This window comes from Polypterus senegalus, chromosome 12 (genome assembly GCF_016835505.1).
Source record: "Polypterus senegalus isolate Bchr_013 chromosome 12, ASM1683550v1, whole genome shotgun sequence".
Lineage (NCBI taxonomy): Eukaryota > Metazoa > Chordata > Cladistia > Polypteriformes > Polypteridae > Polypterus > Polypterus senegalus.
The window spans coordinates 77,432,577-77,448,938 of NC_053165.1; the positions used below are offsets into that span (position 1 = coordinate 77,432,577).

Here is a 16,362-nt window from a genome sequence, read left to right on the forward strand (position 1 = left end):
TCGTGAGGGCCGTTGGAGTTACCTTGGGCCGGACATGAATGGCTGCTTGAATGTGTAGGCAGGCAGGGCACGAGGCAGATGAGAGCAGCATGGAGCCGGCATGGGAAGGGAAGCTGAATATCCCATCCAGCCTCACCACAGCCCGAACTCATCAATAATCATTCCTTTATGCCCCAAAAAGTTGTGAAAGTACAAACAAAGTAATTTTCAGTGCGTTTTGCATTTCACTATTTCACAGTCTCTTCACAATTTTCCAAAAGATATCTTGGCCGTTTCACTCATCGCTGCTCTTGGTTTACTTCTTTGCGCAGGTGGAGTCCAAACGGAGTTCATTCCCAAAATGGACGTGCAGTCTGCAGTCCCCAACACTGAGGCGTGGAGGTTGATCACCATAGCAGGTAGCGGACCAAGACAGCCAGCCGCCTCACCTTTGTGGTTGTGCACACCAGAAACTAAACATCAAGCCAATATCTCTTTAAACAGGCAAAGCTATGCAGAGAGAAACCCCCGAAAATGCCATTAATGCCAGCCGTTTGATTCACTTGATCCGCAGAGGATATGGACCTGCAGAAATGATCATGATGGCAATGACAAAAACTGTTATTGTCACTCATTATCTGGACAAGAGCAACCAGTGGGACCGAGTGGGTGTAAGTTGGCGAGCTCAGGCCATCGATTACATAACTGGAGGTAAGGCAGGGGACTGCTGACCCTGAAGAGGTGGACTATTTTAGCTCCACCATCGAGTCATTGTGCTGTTCATTCTTAGACTTGTCAGGGACTTCTAAGACACAAAAAATGGCAAAATCTGGACTTGTGCTGCAGTGTGGAAAACCTGTCTGTCTGTCTGTCTGTCTGTGTGTCGGGATAGGGTGCCACAGGAAAGAGTATAAGAATTCTACTAACACTTATAAAAAAACCACATGGATCATCCGCCTGGGAGTGGTCTCAATAAATGACAAATATAAAACGCTGTGACTGTGTGGATGAGCCGATTCAAAATGTGGGGTACCAACTGGGTGTCCCCGTTTTAACTGACAGAAACACAAACCGCTCAATGGCCCAAATGGCAGAGGCCGTGTCTTATGACGGTGTGCTCAGGTCTCCTTCTGTTTGCCTTGACATTATTCTCCATTTTGTCTTTGCCTATAACTGCTCCATCTCTCTCAGATGGCATGCGATTCGTGGGTGACCTGCCATTGTCAGGTCCGGCCACAGATTATCAGTAGGATTTGTCCACTCCAAGACATAAATGTTGATTGCTGTTTTTAGGCCATTACTGAATGAATTTGGCCTTTTGCTTGCTGGTCGCGTTGTATTTTCTCACAAGGTGTTGGTTTCTGACAGACTTCTTTGGGATTTCCTCGAGGAGTTCCATGTATTTTCCCCTCACAAGGCTGCAGAGAAGCAGCCCCATTCGCTGATGCTGCTGGTGCCAAGCTTCACACTGGGGATGGCGTGTTTGTCATAAAGTGCAGTGTTCAAACGTGGTGTTCACTCTGATGGCCGAAAAGCTCCATTTTGATCTCATCAGACCATAGAGTTTTCATCCAGCTGACTTCAGGGTCTCCCATCGGCTTTCTAAAGGAAGACGCCCCGTATTATCGTAGTATTTCCCTCTACTTACCCTTTACCTGTTTTCCTTCAAGGGTAAGTGTACTCGTCAAGTTCGTTATCAGGTTGGTCTACTGTTGCATTTTAAGATGAACACACACATACATAGCTATAGGCCGACACACAGACCCTCACCACAACTGTGCCCTATGAACGACACACACACACACAGCTGGCTAACCTCTGGTACTTTAAACCACACAAGTGCTTTAGGAATAACACAGCCTGTCACACTCTCAGCACTTCTTATTATCATACAATGTTTTAATGATATCTCAGACCTAAATATTACTTTTGGTCTACAAGAATATATTTAAACGTCCAAAGCCTACTTGACTATTGGCCATTTATCAGCCAAGAATGCTTTACTTGATGTCCTGTTTCCTACTATTGGGTGGAGTTCTCGCCCTCAGCCTTAATAAACCTCATAGCATGGAGCGTATGGCAAACCTCCATCTGCACCAGGTGCTCAAAGAAACGGACCTTATTACTTCAATCACTCTAGACATGAAGACAAAGCATAGAAGTTAAAAGCAGTGTGATATTTATTACAGGAAAAATAATAATACCACTGGAACAAAGAATAACAGAAAATAGGACTGATAGAAAAGTCTGGATATATACAGTCTTTAGAAAAAGCTTACGAAAAAGTAGAGATGAAAAGGATGAATGTCACAGGAGGCTCGTAGTTGCTCGTGATGCTTCTCTGACGACCAGTGACGTCTTCCTCCCTCCTTCCATACTTCCTTACTATACCGCTCCTCAGATGTGGCATATTTATTCTAAAATTCTACTGGGGGGTTTTGAAAGATGTGATTGTTAGATATTCTGATTGGCAGGCTGTCACTATGATGAATAAATTCACTGTCCATTTTCCCAAACAATTAAACTTTTTATGATGTTCTCCAAGGTATTGGCAGGTCTTCCTTTCCCAGGCTGTAAAATAATTAGATTTCCGTCCTTTCTCAGGTTATAAAGTCATTGTGCCACCAGCATGTCTTCCTTTCTTTGTTGGAATAGCTGTTTTAAAAGTGAGATATATAACTGGGTAGAAGACCTGCTTTGATTTGTCCTGAATGAAGTTCATCTGTTGTCTTGTCTTAAACAAAATAGAATGGAAATAGAAACCAAAATGTACAGATTTTGGACCCCACAACAGGGGGCCTGTGCATTTGGTCCTCTTGGCCACTGTTCTGTAAAGCTGTGACCATTAAGAACAAAGTAGTCTCTCCAATGTCATCCTCTGTAGCTTGTACCTTCTCCAGAGTTCTCAGAGGTCTCTAGGTGGTCTTCCTCACTCGTTTTCTTCATTGTTTGTGGGCAGCCTGCTTTGGCAAATTTACAGCTCTTCTCCACTCTTTTCATTTCTTCCTGATCGATGTACTTGGATATTCAGTGACTAGGAGGTTTAAATGCCTCCATTTTCACACTTGTGCTTTTCATGGAATTGCTTCTGAAGGAGAACTGAAGCGAGCAGGAAGGCCACAGAGTCTGAATAATTTTTGTAAGAAGGAGAAATTCAGAATTTGATTTTTAACAAATGTATAAAACCATTCTGAAAATATGTCATCACTTTGTCATAGATAGATAGATAGATAGATAGATATTGATTATAGTATAGTCGGCAGGATCACACAGTTACAAAGGTAGACAGATAGAAAGATAGTATGAAAGGCACTATATAACTGATAGATATTCATATGAGTATAGTTGGCAGGATCACACAATTAGTAGATAGATAGAGTGAAAGGCACTATATAATACATTGGTATCCAAGACACTAAATAATAGACAGATGTGATAGGCACTAAATAATCGATGGATATATAAATATCCAAGGCAATATGTAGTAGATAGACAGACATGAAAAGCACTGTATTAAAGATAGATATGACAGGCACTATATAATAGACAGTTGTGAAAGGTGCCATATGATAGATAGGTAGATGTGAAAGGCACTATATAAGAGATAGACAAACTTTATTTTTAGGGGAAGTATGCCTCTTTACAGCAGGCCAATAAGCATATTGTAAGGGACAGCCTGCATCCTTACTCAGCCAGGACACTCAGGAGGTGGAAGGATGGGGCAAGGCGGCTCATTTAGGGTACTGCCTCCCCCAGAATGCAAAATAGCATCCCCCTTGGGTGGCAGCGGTGCCCCATATTCCCACAGGGCATTATGGGACATGGAGTTCTTTGGCTCAGCCCCGTTGGGTTCCATGGGTCCTGCCAAGGGTTGCTGTGGGAACTGGAGAGTCGTGCTTTGTCGGATTCTCATCTCCCCCAGAAATGCTCCCAGGCCAGTTCTTTGGGACACCGGAATTACTTCTGAGTACTTCATGAAAAGAAGCCGAGTTAGCCAGAGTAAAGAGGAGGTGGACAAAGCTTGTGAGGAGGAGTGGAGGAGTGACCAGTGGTAGAAAGAGGAAGAAGACAAAGAGTTGTGCTTGTGCTTAATCCTACGTGCGGCGTGCCCAAGAAGAGTTCCCCACCAATAAAAACTCTTTATTCATTTTCTACTTGTGTCCGAGCCTGGTTGTTCTGGGTGTTTGGGGAGCTGGAGTGCCCTCTAGTGTCCACAATATAAATAAATATCAGAATGACTACAAAGAAAGACAATGTCTGCCCTGGCCCTGTAGAGTGTTGATTACTGAGTGGTAAATTTCTTCATTTCAGATGAAGTCTACAGCACAATAACGTGTGCAGAAAGTGTGGGGGTCTCAGTCCTTTCTGCATAGCTTGTATTTATTTGCATCTTTATTATAAATGCCCCTCCAGTGATGTAGACCACTTCCCTCTGACATTTAAGTCTTTTTCTGCTGCTGATGATGGTCATTAAAGCCAAATTCAGTCCGGTGGGACTCAGAGTTGTGTGACAATAACATGCGATGTTCCCCGAGGCACTGAAGACTTTTTGTGGGCTCTGCACATGAATGGAGGGTCTGCTCTGCTGCTCTGTCACTGTAGTTTTGATGACCGTTACTCTCACGTTGGACTTGATGCTGAACGTCTTGGCAGAGGTTGTATTAGTGGGGGACATCTTTAGTGATTTTCATGTAATGAGACTAAAGCCACAGGGGGTCTTCAGCAGGAACTCCAGTGGAGACCTCAGGGCCCCCTGCTGTCCAGTGGTCTCCACTCAGCTGTTTCCTCACATCTGGTAGAGTGACGGACCACCTGCTTCAGTGGTCAGTGTGGATGTTGTCTCCTTGCAGTCGCATGCTGGCCCCTGAGGTCCAAGGTAAAGTCAAGACTAACCGTCACCATAGCATTGCCTTCAGGTGGCACATCTCTGGCATCTCTGATGGGACAATCCCTGGTGCAGGAGGTTAGTCGCAATGACGGCAATTTTCACATTTTAGAAAATTTGGACCTTTGTGTAAAGAATGGCGTATGCGCGTTTTACACACAAGGCCCTGGGACCTCCAGTTTGGTCATTACAGTGTGTGAGATGCTGAGATTTGATTTCTTTTTTTTTTTGGGTGGGCAGTGACTGTCACCTTTCAAGCTGGACGAAGCCCCTTGCGCTGTTTTTCCTGAAGCGTGCATTTGCTGTTTGTGCTTTGAACTTTCTTCTCCTTTTGAAGTTTCTTTTCTACATAAGCCTGACCCAGGTCTTTGTTTCTCGCCCTGTCTTTAGATTACATCCAGGAGTTGAGTTTCCGCAAGACTGACGGCTCATTCGGCACATGGATCACACATCCTTCAAGTACCTGGTAATACTTGCGTTGTTAAATATGGCGCGGTTGACTGATGAAGACCACTTTGTGGCAGCCTCCTGCGGCCCATCATTCACATTATCACATCACAGTTGGCACGTCTCCACTATGTGCCATTTGGTACGCGAGTCGTAAAAGCAGTGCTAATGTTTGTAATGCACCATCTGTTGGAATGAAAAACACAATGCATTTTATTACTGCATGCGTATCAAAATCCCTGCAAACGGTAACGCTGAATACGCTGAGGCTTCACCCTGGGCAGCACAGCTGGTAATAAAACACAGTAGGATGTGCCAAGGATTGAAAAGCCGTTCCCTGGTGCAAAACACACAATCACAAACTACAGAATGGAGTATTAATACGGAAAAACTCGTCCTAAAGGTTAAGATTAACGGCCGTGACAATTGCCAAAGAGCTCCTCAGAGGATGGATTTGAACCCACACTTCAGGAGGAATGCCTGGTGGTCTCCCCGAATGAATCAATTCATGGATTTCTGCAACAGGAGTTTAATCCTGCCTTGCATGCTGTGCTTGCCGGATTGGCCTCCACCTGTGACCCCATTTGGGATTCAGCAGGTCAGAAAATGACGTGACGTGACGTAAAGAACGTCTGCTATGGACGGTGCCATTTCAGGCTGGGGTTTAAATATCGCCGCACTTGCTGCCGTGGACGTCGGCCTGCTGTGCCTCCCCTCTCCTCTCATCACGAGTGGTCTTAGTGCTCAGCCCTGGCGGCCCCCCGTGGCCACAGCTTTTCATTTCTGCCCGCTTCTTCTCCTAATTGGACTTTAATTAAGCAAGCCGTTCCTTCCCAGTTTGTACGTTTTTTTGAAGTTTTTACTTTATGAAGCAGGAGTTTACATTTGTTAGGTGTTTCCTATTTTGTAAAGTTATTTCAACAATTATTTTGTAGTGAGAGGGTAACACTGTGGTAGCGGCACATTTCTGAGTCTTCTCTGCTCAACATTTATTGGCGGCATTCAGGTATGATTAATAAGGCAAACTCCACAAAAAAAGTACATTTAAAGAAAAAAATGTTTAGAGACGGCAAAAAAAAAAAAAAAAATCCAAACGTCTTTGTTTCCTAAAACTCTGTCACTACTGCACTTCTATAAACGCAAAATAAAAAGAAAAAATCCATGAGATCCATAAAATGGCTGACTGATTTATTGAAGAACTGCTTGGAACAAAAAGCCGCAGCCACGGGGACCCTGAGGTCTGAACTGGAGGGTCCTGTCGAGGTAAAGCTAATTAATATGCATGACGCAGGTGTTACCAGCTGTCGGTGACATGTGACACTTCCGATTCTGCCACCAGGTTGACAGCCTATGTGGTGAAGGTGTTCACCGTGGCCGACACGATAACAGCAGTGGACCATCTGGTGATCTGCGGAGCCTTCAGGTGGCTGATTCTGAACAAGCAGCAACCTGATGGAGTCTTCAGGGAGGACTCCCCCACGCTTTATGGAGATATGGTGGTACGCTTTCCGGTGCAAAATATTAGAAAATAAAGCAAACAAATGACAGGCAGCTGAACCTGTCCGGTAGACATCTGTGACAGGCAGCTGCAGAAGTTTCTTTGAATGTCGATGACAGAATCAACGTTTAACATCGAAGGCCAAATGCTTTGGCATGAGGGGTTCCAGATTTCAAGGCGGTGAACAGGTAGGGGTGAGCCATCCACACAAGAAGCCCGGAAGTGTCTTCAGGCACCAACTCCGCGTGCGCCTGCATCGTCATTTCTTGCATGTCTTTGTATGAAGTTCACCTTTCTCTGACGTCTTGAACTTCTCTCATGGGCTCTTCTCTGCCAACAGGGAGGACAGCGGAACTCCGAATCGGATGTGACTCTCACAGCTTTTGTTCTCATTGCTTTGGCAGAATCAGGAGATCACTGCAGAAGTCAAGTCCAGGTGAGTGCGGCGGGTTGTGCGGGCGGACATCGTTCGTTTCCAAATCGACGTTTGCTCTTCTGCTCGGTAAGGCTACCTCAGGAAGTTTGTACCAGGAATTCTGTAAGCCGTCCCCATGAATTGTTGGAGATCAGAGGGCCTGCTAGATGTGCAGAACACCGCGGCTCAGCAGTGTCCATGGAGCGTTCAGTTTCAAGGGAGATATGCTGAAGATTTAAAAAGGACAAACAGCACTAGAAAGAGTCCAGAGAAGAGCGACTGGGCTGATTACGGGGGGCTACAGGGGGCGAGTTATGAGGAAAGATTCAAAGAGCGGAGCCTTAAGGAGATGAAGAGGAGACCTGACGAAGGGAATTAGAGCAGTGGATCGAGACGGTGACTTTAAAATGAGTTCACCGCCATTGGACACTTGATACATTATGAAGAGGACCACAGACACATGGGACACGTGACCAGGTAGTGTGGTGGACAGGAGGACTTTAGGAACCTTCAAACCTCGACTTGATGTTATCTCGGAGGAGTTAAGTGGGCAGGACTGGCGAGCTGTGGTGGGCTCTGTGGCCTGTTCTCGTCCAGAATCTTCTAATATCCTAGGTTGATGGCTTTCTGTAGATACAGAATTGTATTTATCGCTTTTCACTGTTCACAGATAACCCTCCGGCTCTCACCCCTCTTTTAAGCAGTGCACATTGGTGGGAATTTTAAATGCTCCTTTTAATGATGCCAGTGGTGCCCTCAGCACTGCGCCCCCTATGCCTGCACTGGAGACTTACGTGTTTATTTAATCTTTTCTTTAACTTTTTTAAGGCATTCGATGCGAGCATTGAAAAGGCGGCAGCATTCCTGGATCGGCGTCTTCCGACACTACAAAAGCCCTACACGGTGGCGATCTCCTCGTACGCGCTGGCCTTATGTGGCAGGAGCCATCACGATTCTGTTTTAATGAAGTCTGCCTCGCCAGGTGAGTGTCAGGACTGGACACCAGTCAGAGGCCTACAGAGATGAAGACATGACGATGACGTCTTCTAGTTTGGTATGCAGCACCTCAATCGTTCCTCAGTCCGCAGACAGACAGCAAGCGACATATTAAGGTCGCGGTGTTCTGCATCTTTCCGTTTGTCCGATTCCCTGGTGCATTAGGACATTGAGGGCTGCTTGACCTCAGTCATGCTCAGCGCGGTTTGGTGGGTCGGTAGGGTCTGCTGTGGTTACCTGGACTGGATGTGTGTTTTCTGATATCAGACCACCTGCCACACGTACCTAACACAAAAGGTACCCACTAAACTCTTAAACTGGCTAGGGAGACATGTCACCACCAGCTCTCCGTCTCTTACCTGTCACCTCTTACCTGCCACATTGTCTGTGCTGCTACCCTGACTGGGACCGTCTTTACTTTCACTCCAGTTACCAGCTATGGGAGGATTCACCAGAACATCCTCTGTGCCCTTAAGGGGTTGCATTTGGACAAGGAGTGACCAAACGTAACCTCCTGGTGGCGCTATAACGGTCAGACCGAGACCCTGGCTTTAAGGGTCCTCTGCTTTGTGTTTATCTGCCTCAAAACCGATTGCAGCAAATGTTGTTGGGGTTACTCAGGCCCCCCAAAGCTGGGGAGGGTGAGGTCTTCCACAATGACCCATTCGAAAGGCCTCACCCCAAGGCCACCTGACCCCAGGAGAGTGGCAGCTAGCTGATACCAAGATGTCCTTTTTATTGAGCTTGTAAATTGAATTACAGTAAGAAAAGGATGAAAGATACAATCGGTGTGACATTCGAGACTTCTCTGTTTTATTTCGATGAACTGAAGTCCCGCTCATCACCCTTCTTAGGCTCAATTCCGGTCATTTCCTCCCTACATTGAGATAGCAAAGAGGTTAAGGAGAGCTGTTTTGGGACAGCAAATTCCTAGAAAGTCTGCGACCGTTCCCACTTTCTGGTTTGGATATTCAACGACGTCACCGTCCAAATGAGTTTGGGAGGTCGAGTAAGACAAGTCGATGCGTGAGCAGTGCCATGTGGGGCACCCCAATAGATCAATCGTTCACATTAATGCGATCATTTCTTTTCATAAAGTATTTATGCCATGGCAGAGTATAATCCACACAATCCGCACATGGAATCAGGAGTCTTGACATTCTAGAATTCCCAACATTTGGTTGAAAATGCCGCATCAGGTACCTTCAGAAAGTCGCCGATTTGTTTTGCCTGACGACCGTCGCTGTTTTGGAGCTTTGTATGTGCCTTCTCCTTGGTAACGGTTGCCGAAAGGCTCCTTGGTGTGCCCATGGGTGACATTATTGAAGGCTGTCCACAGAGGTTGCAGAGTATCCAAGTTTTGTTGTACTAAAAACCGTTATTTTTGCCCTTCTCAATTATGGAATCGGTGCTTTTGCTTTTTGACCTTGATTTCTGGTTTGGACGCTCAGTCCTGTTGTCTCCCATATTTGACCTTTGCGTCTCATTTTGTGTTTTTCTGGCCTCTCACAAGTCAGTGCACAAACAATGCTGCTTAAGGATCAGAGTGTCCGGCGCTATCTGACGGATAAGCGATTAACAAAATGCCCTGCGGGGATATCTGCTTGACGTTACACTGGATAGATGTTTCCTCAAGTGGGACAAGACACATGCTGATGGAAGGTTGTCACCGTTCCTGCCAAAGTCATCTGGTGGAGGTCACCACGTATGACAACTGCAGGGTCAGAACGATTCATCATTAGCAGGCCGGTAACGGAGTGAACCATTTCTGTGGCAGACGGAGGAATAGAAACATTAATGAGGACAATAACACTGATCTCCTTTGGACAAAAGCGTGGGTGGACTCTGACGGCCAGAATTTCAACCTCTGAACTCCACATTTCAGTTCTAACTGTAAAATGCTCCTTTTACACCATTTCTCGTTCACATCGATGCTTAGTGTGGGTTGGACATTCCCAACACATACAGTATGACCGAGCCAGGCAGGCGCTCCATGTCCACAGTTTGGATTTTGATAAACTGGGTCAAGGTAGGCGTGCGATTCTGGACAGCAGAATCCTAATGCAAGGCTGTCATGATGTCTCTTCTTGTCTGCTTTGACTTTTACGAAATGCTTTGCTAAACGTCTGTTACGGATGTGATAAAACAGAGTGACGTCTGCCACACCTAGTAGGCTTCCTTGATGGGTTTCCCATTAAAATGATTTCTATAATTAGGGTCATAAGGGGTGGTTATAATGGTTAACAGCAGCCAACACATCCCACCAGAGAACGTCAAAGACAAACTCAGCCGTCCTTTTACCAAAAATACGGGCCTGAAGAGAATACACAGACAGACAGACCGACTGACCGACTGACCGAGTGAAGACTTAGCCCGGCGTCTTGCCACACTCCCTCACCACCAGACTGTCCTCTCTTTTGTGTCGCAGATGGAACCCACTGGGATGGAGGCTCTCATCTCTTCACTCTTGAAGCCACTGGCTATGCTCTTCTGGCCTCTGTGAAAACTGGGCAGTATGACCGAGCTGGCAAGATTGTGAGATGGCTGACAGGACAAGAGGTTTATGGGGGTGGATCTGAGTCGACTCAGGTATTTCAGTGAGATGTTCTCCTGCTCTTCAGAGTGTTTCATTTATGGTTTGAGGCCTGCATGGTTATTGACGTGTGGGTCCACACAGCAAGTCCTACCAGACTCTTTCACTTTCTACACACTTTATGGTTTTGTTGATTTCATCTTAAATTTGCCATTTTGGCCCATCAGTTGACACTCAATGGCCTGCAGATGACAAAGTGAGCACATGTCTTCAGAAGGGTCGACAATTGTTTTTTAAGTCAACACCCGAAGCCTCTCATTCATGAAAGCATTCGGACCCTTCATTCAGCACTTTGGCAGCAGTTCCATCATGGCAGGCCTCTACACACCTTGCACCACAGCACTTTGGCAGTTTATCCCATTCTTCTCGGCAGATCCTCTCACAATCTCTTGGTGAGTGTCTGCGGTCTTCTGGTGTCTCCACACACATTCAATGGGGTTTACGTCTGGCCACTTAAGGACACTCAGAGACTTGTCCCAGTGTTGTCTTGACTATATGCTTCTGGTCCTTGAACCATCACCCCAGTCTAAGGTTGCGGGTTTTCCTTAAGGACTTCCATCTTTCCCTCAATCTTGACTGTCTCCCTGTCCTCATAGTCTGTTGTTGCCACCAACATGCTTCACTATAGGGTTGGTAGTAGGCAGGTGATGAACACACCAGACACAGTGCTTGGTGTTCTACCAATGAGTTCTATTTTTGTCTCATTACACCAGAGATCTTCTCCCTTGTGTTCTCAGAGTCCTTTAAATGTGGCAACAGGGTCCATCAGGCCATTCTAACGTAAACACCTGATTGACGGAGTGCTGCTGACGTGATTGTCCTTCTGACAGGTTCTTCCATCTCAGCAGACGACTTCAGAAGTTCTCTTAGTGTGGCTATTGGCTTCTTGGCTACCTACCTGACCAAGGCTTTTCTTGACCAGTTACTTAGTCTGGCCAGACTGACAACTTTCGGAAGTGTCCTGGTGTTCCAAACCTCTTCCATTTCAGAGATGTTGAGGTCACTGTGCTCCGGGGAACACCCAAAGCTTTAGAAATGGTTTGATCCTCTTGTCCCCTTTACACATTTTGATCATGGAGGTCTGTAGGCTTTGGACTTCCTGGCTTGGGTTTTGTCAGATTGTGGACCTTCTATATTCAGGTACACGTGTTCCTTTCAAAATGGTGTCCCATCAAGTCAGTGTGACACGGGTGAACTCCAATCAAGTTCTCAGCACATCTCAAGGAGAATTCAAGCCAACTGGAGGCACCTGGGCACAATCTGAAGGGCCGTGGCAAAGCGAAGAGAGATCTCAGGGTCTGACTTTTAATACATTTGAACCTTTCGGAAGCCATGTGGTCACTTGGTCCTGATGGGTTATTGAGTTTAGGATGATGAATAAAAATGGCAGACAGTAAAGCATGCAGAGAGAGAAGGGGGTCTGAAGACTTTCTGAATCTCCTGTTTCTCTCATTCAGGCCACCACCATCGTGTTTCAAGCAATCACGGAATACCTGACTAACGTGCCAGGGCAGCAGGACATTGACCTGGATGTTGATCTGACTGGACACAGCAGGCCTGTGAGGTGGAGATTCAGCATGGAGAATGCCAACCTTTCGAGATCGACTATGGTAAAGGCTGTCGGCCTGCACTCACTAAACCAAAGAGCGGCAGTGCTTTTCTTATTGCTTTGAGAATATGGTGGAGTTTGGTGTGCGGTTGTATTTTTATCACTTGGCCTTCATCTGAGTGACCATCTCTGAGACTCTCTCTGCCCACCTGCCTTGTAATTTTAATCCAATTACACCCGCCTTGAGTTTTACAGAAAATTCAAACAACCAAACTGTTAAAGAAGCTTAGGTGGTGGCGCTGAATGAATGAACCATCTGTGCCCAGGTAAGCATGGCGCCCAGGTGATGTGAGAGTCGAAGTTCAGACCACCGTTGACGACAAATCGAAGGCTGCTCACAGAAGTATTTAAAAAGATCTGAGGCTCAAAAGAATGTGCTAGAAACGGTTTCTTTGTCCTTATATTTAGTTTACCGAAGGCCAACTGCATGGGCCTGAAAGATCGGAGTTTGTACGTAGTGTGAAGTGCCACATAAAAAGAGCCGCATGGCCCTGCCAGTCCAAAGTAAGGAACTCAATTCCTTGATTATTCTCTCCTTCCACCGCCGTTTTCTAATGGTTAGTCCCACCAGCCCATCTGTACTGCATCAGCATCTCCTAGCAGCTTGGTGGTACGGCCTGCGATGAGCCCACCTCCTGCCATCCTGCCCGTAAGTAAAGATCAAGTCAAGAGACAACCGAGACGGCCACATGCAGGAAGGCATGGCCGAATGGAGTCAGTGCCCAAGCCATTAAGGCCTGTGCTGATGAATGCCATGCTGTCCTCTGTCACCTGTTCAGTCCGTCACCAAGGCGCAGCATTCTTCCAGTTCAACAGATGGCAGTTGTCTGATCGCCTAATGAACTGTAGACCAGTGCCACTGATGTCCCCCATCATGAAGCCCTTTGAGAAGCTGGGCCTGCTCTATAAGCGTCTTCGTGCTTTTGCTGTGACTTGTCCGGTGTTCTTCCCAGAGGGCTAATTGATGGTTCTAAATTGCTCATCTAAGGTGGCACTGCCATCAAGAGCCCTGCAGAAACACAAATAGAATGGCAGGTGTGCTGCTGTCATAATATCATTGTTAGGCAGAGGTTGGTTTAGCAGCCCCCCAATATTGGTAGCTCCCCCACTCAGCCAGCTGTATGTGAGTGGGCACAGTGCCCCTACTAGGGCCGAATCCTGCCGTGCACGTGATGTGGCCATGTTGGGCTGCAGCTCCCTAATTTGCAGTAAGCACCCTTGAGAAGTCATGTCCTGTTAGTCACTCTACATGCAGAAGTGGCTTTTTGGTGTCACCAGGGCCTAATCAAATTGTGGAGATTCTGTTTAAAGTCACAGGAAGTGCTAACCGTTAATATTACTTCATCTAGGTCAGCACTGGCCAGGATGTCTCGGTGACTGCTAAAGGGAACGGCCAGAGGACACTGTCAGTAAGTATCTCGCTGGAGGAATCCATAAAAACTCAACCAGTGCACGTGGGAACTATGGTGGGGCTGCCGTGTCCAGCGACTCCACTACTCTACAGCTCCTACACTATTCCTGGATTTCATCCTAAATAAAGTCCTGCATAACTGGTGGTAGTTTGGTAACCTGTTATGGTAATTCTTCAGGTGACGGATATCTACTACGCTTTGATGGAACAGAAGACCACATGCAAGAAGTTTGATCTGGAAGTGACGATGACAGAAGTGCCAAGTGGTAGGTCTTGAGACCTCAATGCTCTTTGTAGACAACCAGAGCCTTAAGCAAATCTAAAGGACGTGAGAGCACAGAAGGCCTGCACACCGTGCACTTGTCCCTCTTCTTCTGCTTAAATCCTTCATTAGTTAGAAACAAACATTAATGGGACATCCATTTAATCCTTTGTTAATCCACTTCATTGCTTTGGAATTAAAAGTGCGCGGTCTGAGAGGCCATCTGTCCAGCTCAGGTCCCACAATGTCCCCAACAGTAGGACAGCGCAGTTGGTCAACATGTCAGAAACCCCCCAGAGGACATGGAGATGTAAACAGAACACACAGCCAGGGGCGGACATGCAGGGATATACTTAAGAAATGTCTAGAAATCTGCAGTGGGCTGGCGCCCTACCCGGGGTTTGTGCCCCTTGTTGGCTCCAGCAGACCCCCGTGACCCTGTAGTTAGGATATAGCGGGTTGGATAACGGAGGGATGGTAAAATGCTCTTCTGTTTTCTAGTGCAGGCACCTGAAGGAGCTTTACGAACATTCATCCTCACCATCAGGACAAAGTAAGTTCAACTCTTTCTTGTTTCTAATTATATTGTGATGGCCGGCTGTGTGGCCTTGATAGATCTGTGAGGGTCAAATAAGTCAGCATGTCTGACCAGTGACCTGGAAGTCCTGTTGTAGTAAAACGGCGAGATGAACCGGCCCTCGTGTCGTGGAGCTCATCTAAGGTGGCACTGCCACCATGGGCCCTGCCAAACAAGATGGCAGGTGTGATAATATTCTTGATAGTCAGACTGAACTGAAAGTTTTTTTCCTTTTCCCCCTCGTAGTCTGATCCATGTTGGCATTTGCTGTGCCCAGTGGTGTTGCTGGCACTGCTTTAGTTTTAGTTTAGCTACAGCCATATTGTGTTTCTGGCTAGTGAGAGTCTCGCCTTCTGACCATCGAGATGTCATTAGTGAATTCATCTTCCATACTTGGTGTGGCTGCTTTCCTGAAACCTGCTTTAAAGAGTACGGCTTCTCAGCCTTTGACCTTCTGTCTGCCCACGCTGGGTACAACTAGCAGGGCAGCGCACACTCCTCTTGGGCCGCGTCTGTGGAGACACCCTGTGTCGGAAACGAAACAGTGGAAAATATCGTAAAGATCTGTTTAATTGGAAAGCATGTCCTAGTGAGTACACAAGTGTGTGTCTCTGCAAAAGAAGAGAATACGTCGAGCCGAGGAGCCATGGGTGGCGTTATCTTCATGGCAGATCTGTCCTCGTTTTCTCAAATCATTCACGATTGTCATTTCATCCATATACAGCAGGACAGCATACAGTGAAACTCAACAACGGTCATCCAGGACTACGCTGCTACACAGAACACAGGACAACGAAGAATCCACGACACGCAACATAAAGACCACCCAGCATCCAACCCGCTATACCGTAACTACAGGGTCACGGGGGGTCTGCTGGAGCCAATACCAGCCAACACAGGGCACAAGGCAGGAAACAAACCGCCAACCCACCGCAGTAACATAAAGGCACATAATCGATAACAAGGTGCATGGGAGTCAAATGAGCAAACACTGCAGAGCAGAACCCATCTGTCAGACATCAGGCCGGTCCACGAGTGCTCAGGAGTCTGACTGTTACTGTGCCACATTCTGGTGGTGAGGGCACTGGCAGGAGTGTAAACAGTGAGGGTGCAGGGTGTGTTGGGTCGTTCACAATGCTGGTGGCTTTGCGGATGCAGCGTGTGGTGTAAATGTCCATGATGGAAGGAAGAGAGACACCGATGATCTTCTCAGCTGTCTTCACTATCTGTTGTAGGGCTTTGTGATCCGTGACCGTGCAATCTCCAAAGCAGACAGGGATGCAGTTGCTCAGGATGCTCTCCATGGTTCCTCTGTAGAATGTTGTCCGAGTAGGTAGACCCGCCTTAAGGGCTGTGCGTATCGTTTGTGTTATCCAAGATTAAACAGCTGTGAGTCCGCCTAAAATAAAACTGGAATCCCACCTATAAGGCTACCCGCTGGCTTCAACTGGAGCAGACCCAAAAATGGGGAGCTGGTAAAACAACCAGAAGTACAGCAGAAATGTAACAGAAAAGAGCAGGGATAACCATAAACCCTTGGCTTGTACTAGATAGATAGATAGATAAGTGAAAGGCACTATATAATAGAAAGATATGAAAGGTGCTATATAATAGATAGATAGATAAATATGAAAGGTGCTATATAATAGATAGATTGATAGATAGATAGATAGATAGATAGATAAGTGAA

At 46.5% G+C, this 16,362-nt stretch overlaps 1 protein-coding gene across 2 annotated transcripts in view; it reads left to right on the plus strand.

Annotated features, from left to right (window-relative positions):
* LOC120541094 (complement C3-like) overlaps positions 1–16,362 on the plus strand; it is a 61,954-nt gene that overhangs the window by 34,332 nt on the left and 11,260 nt on the right. Inside the window, exons 22-33 of one of the 2 annotated variants that reach the window (XM_039772395.1) lie at positions 312–398; positions 484–690; positions 5,255–5,330; positions 6,651–6,810; positions 7,150–7,245; positions 8,053–8,206; positions 10,649–10,809; positions 12,271–12,423; positions 12,831–12,926; positions 13,772–13,831; positions 14,012–14,099; positions 14,597–14,648. In XM_039772395.1, the coding sequence (XP_039628329.1) occupies positions 312–398; positions 484–690; positions 5,255–5,330; positions 6,651–6,810; positions 7,150–7,245; positions 8,053–8,206; positions 10,649–10,809; positions 12,271–12,423; positions 12,831–12,926; positions 13,772–13,831; positions 14,012–14,099; positions 14,597–14,648 (1,390 nt within the window). The remainder of the gene's footprint in view (positions 1–311; positions 399–483; positions 691–5,254; positions 5,331–6,650; positions 6,811–7,149; positions 7,246–8,052; positions 8,207–10,648; positions 10,810–12,270; positions 12,424–12,830; positions 12,927–13,771; positions 13,832–14,011; positions 14,100–14,596; positions 14,649–16,362) is intronic. The other variant, XM_039772396.1, reaches the window with a different exon arrangement.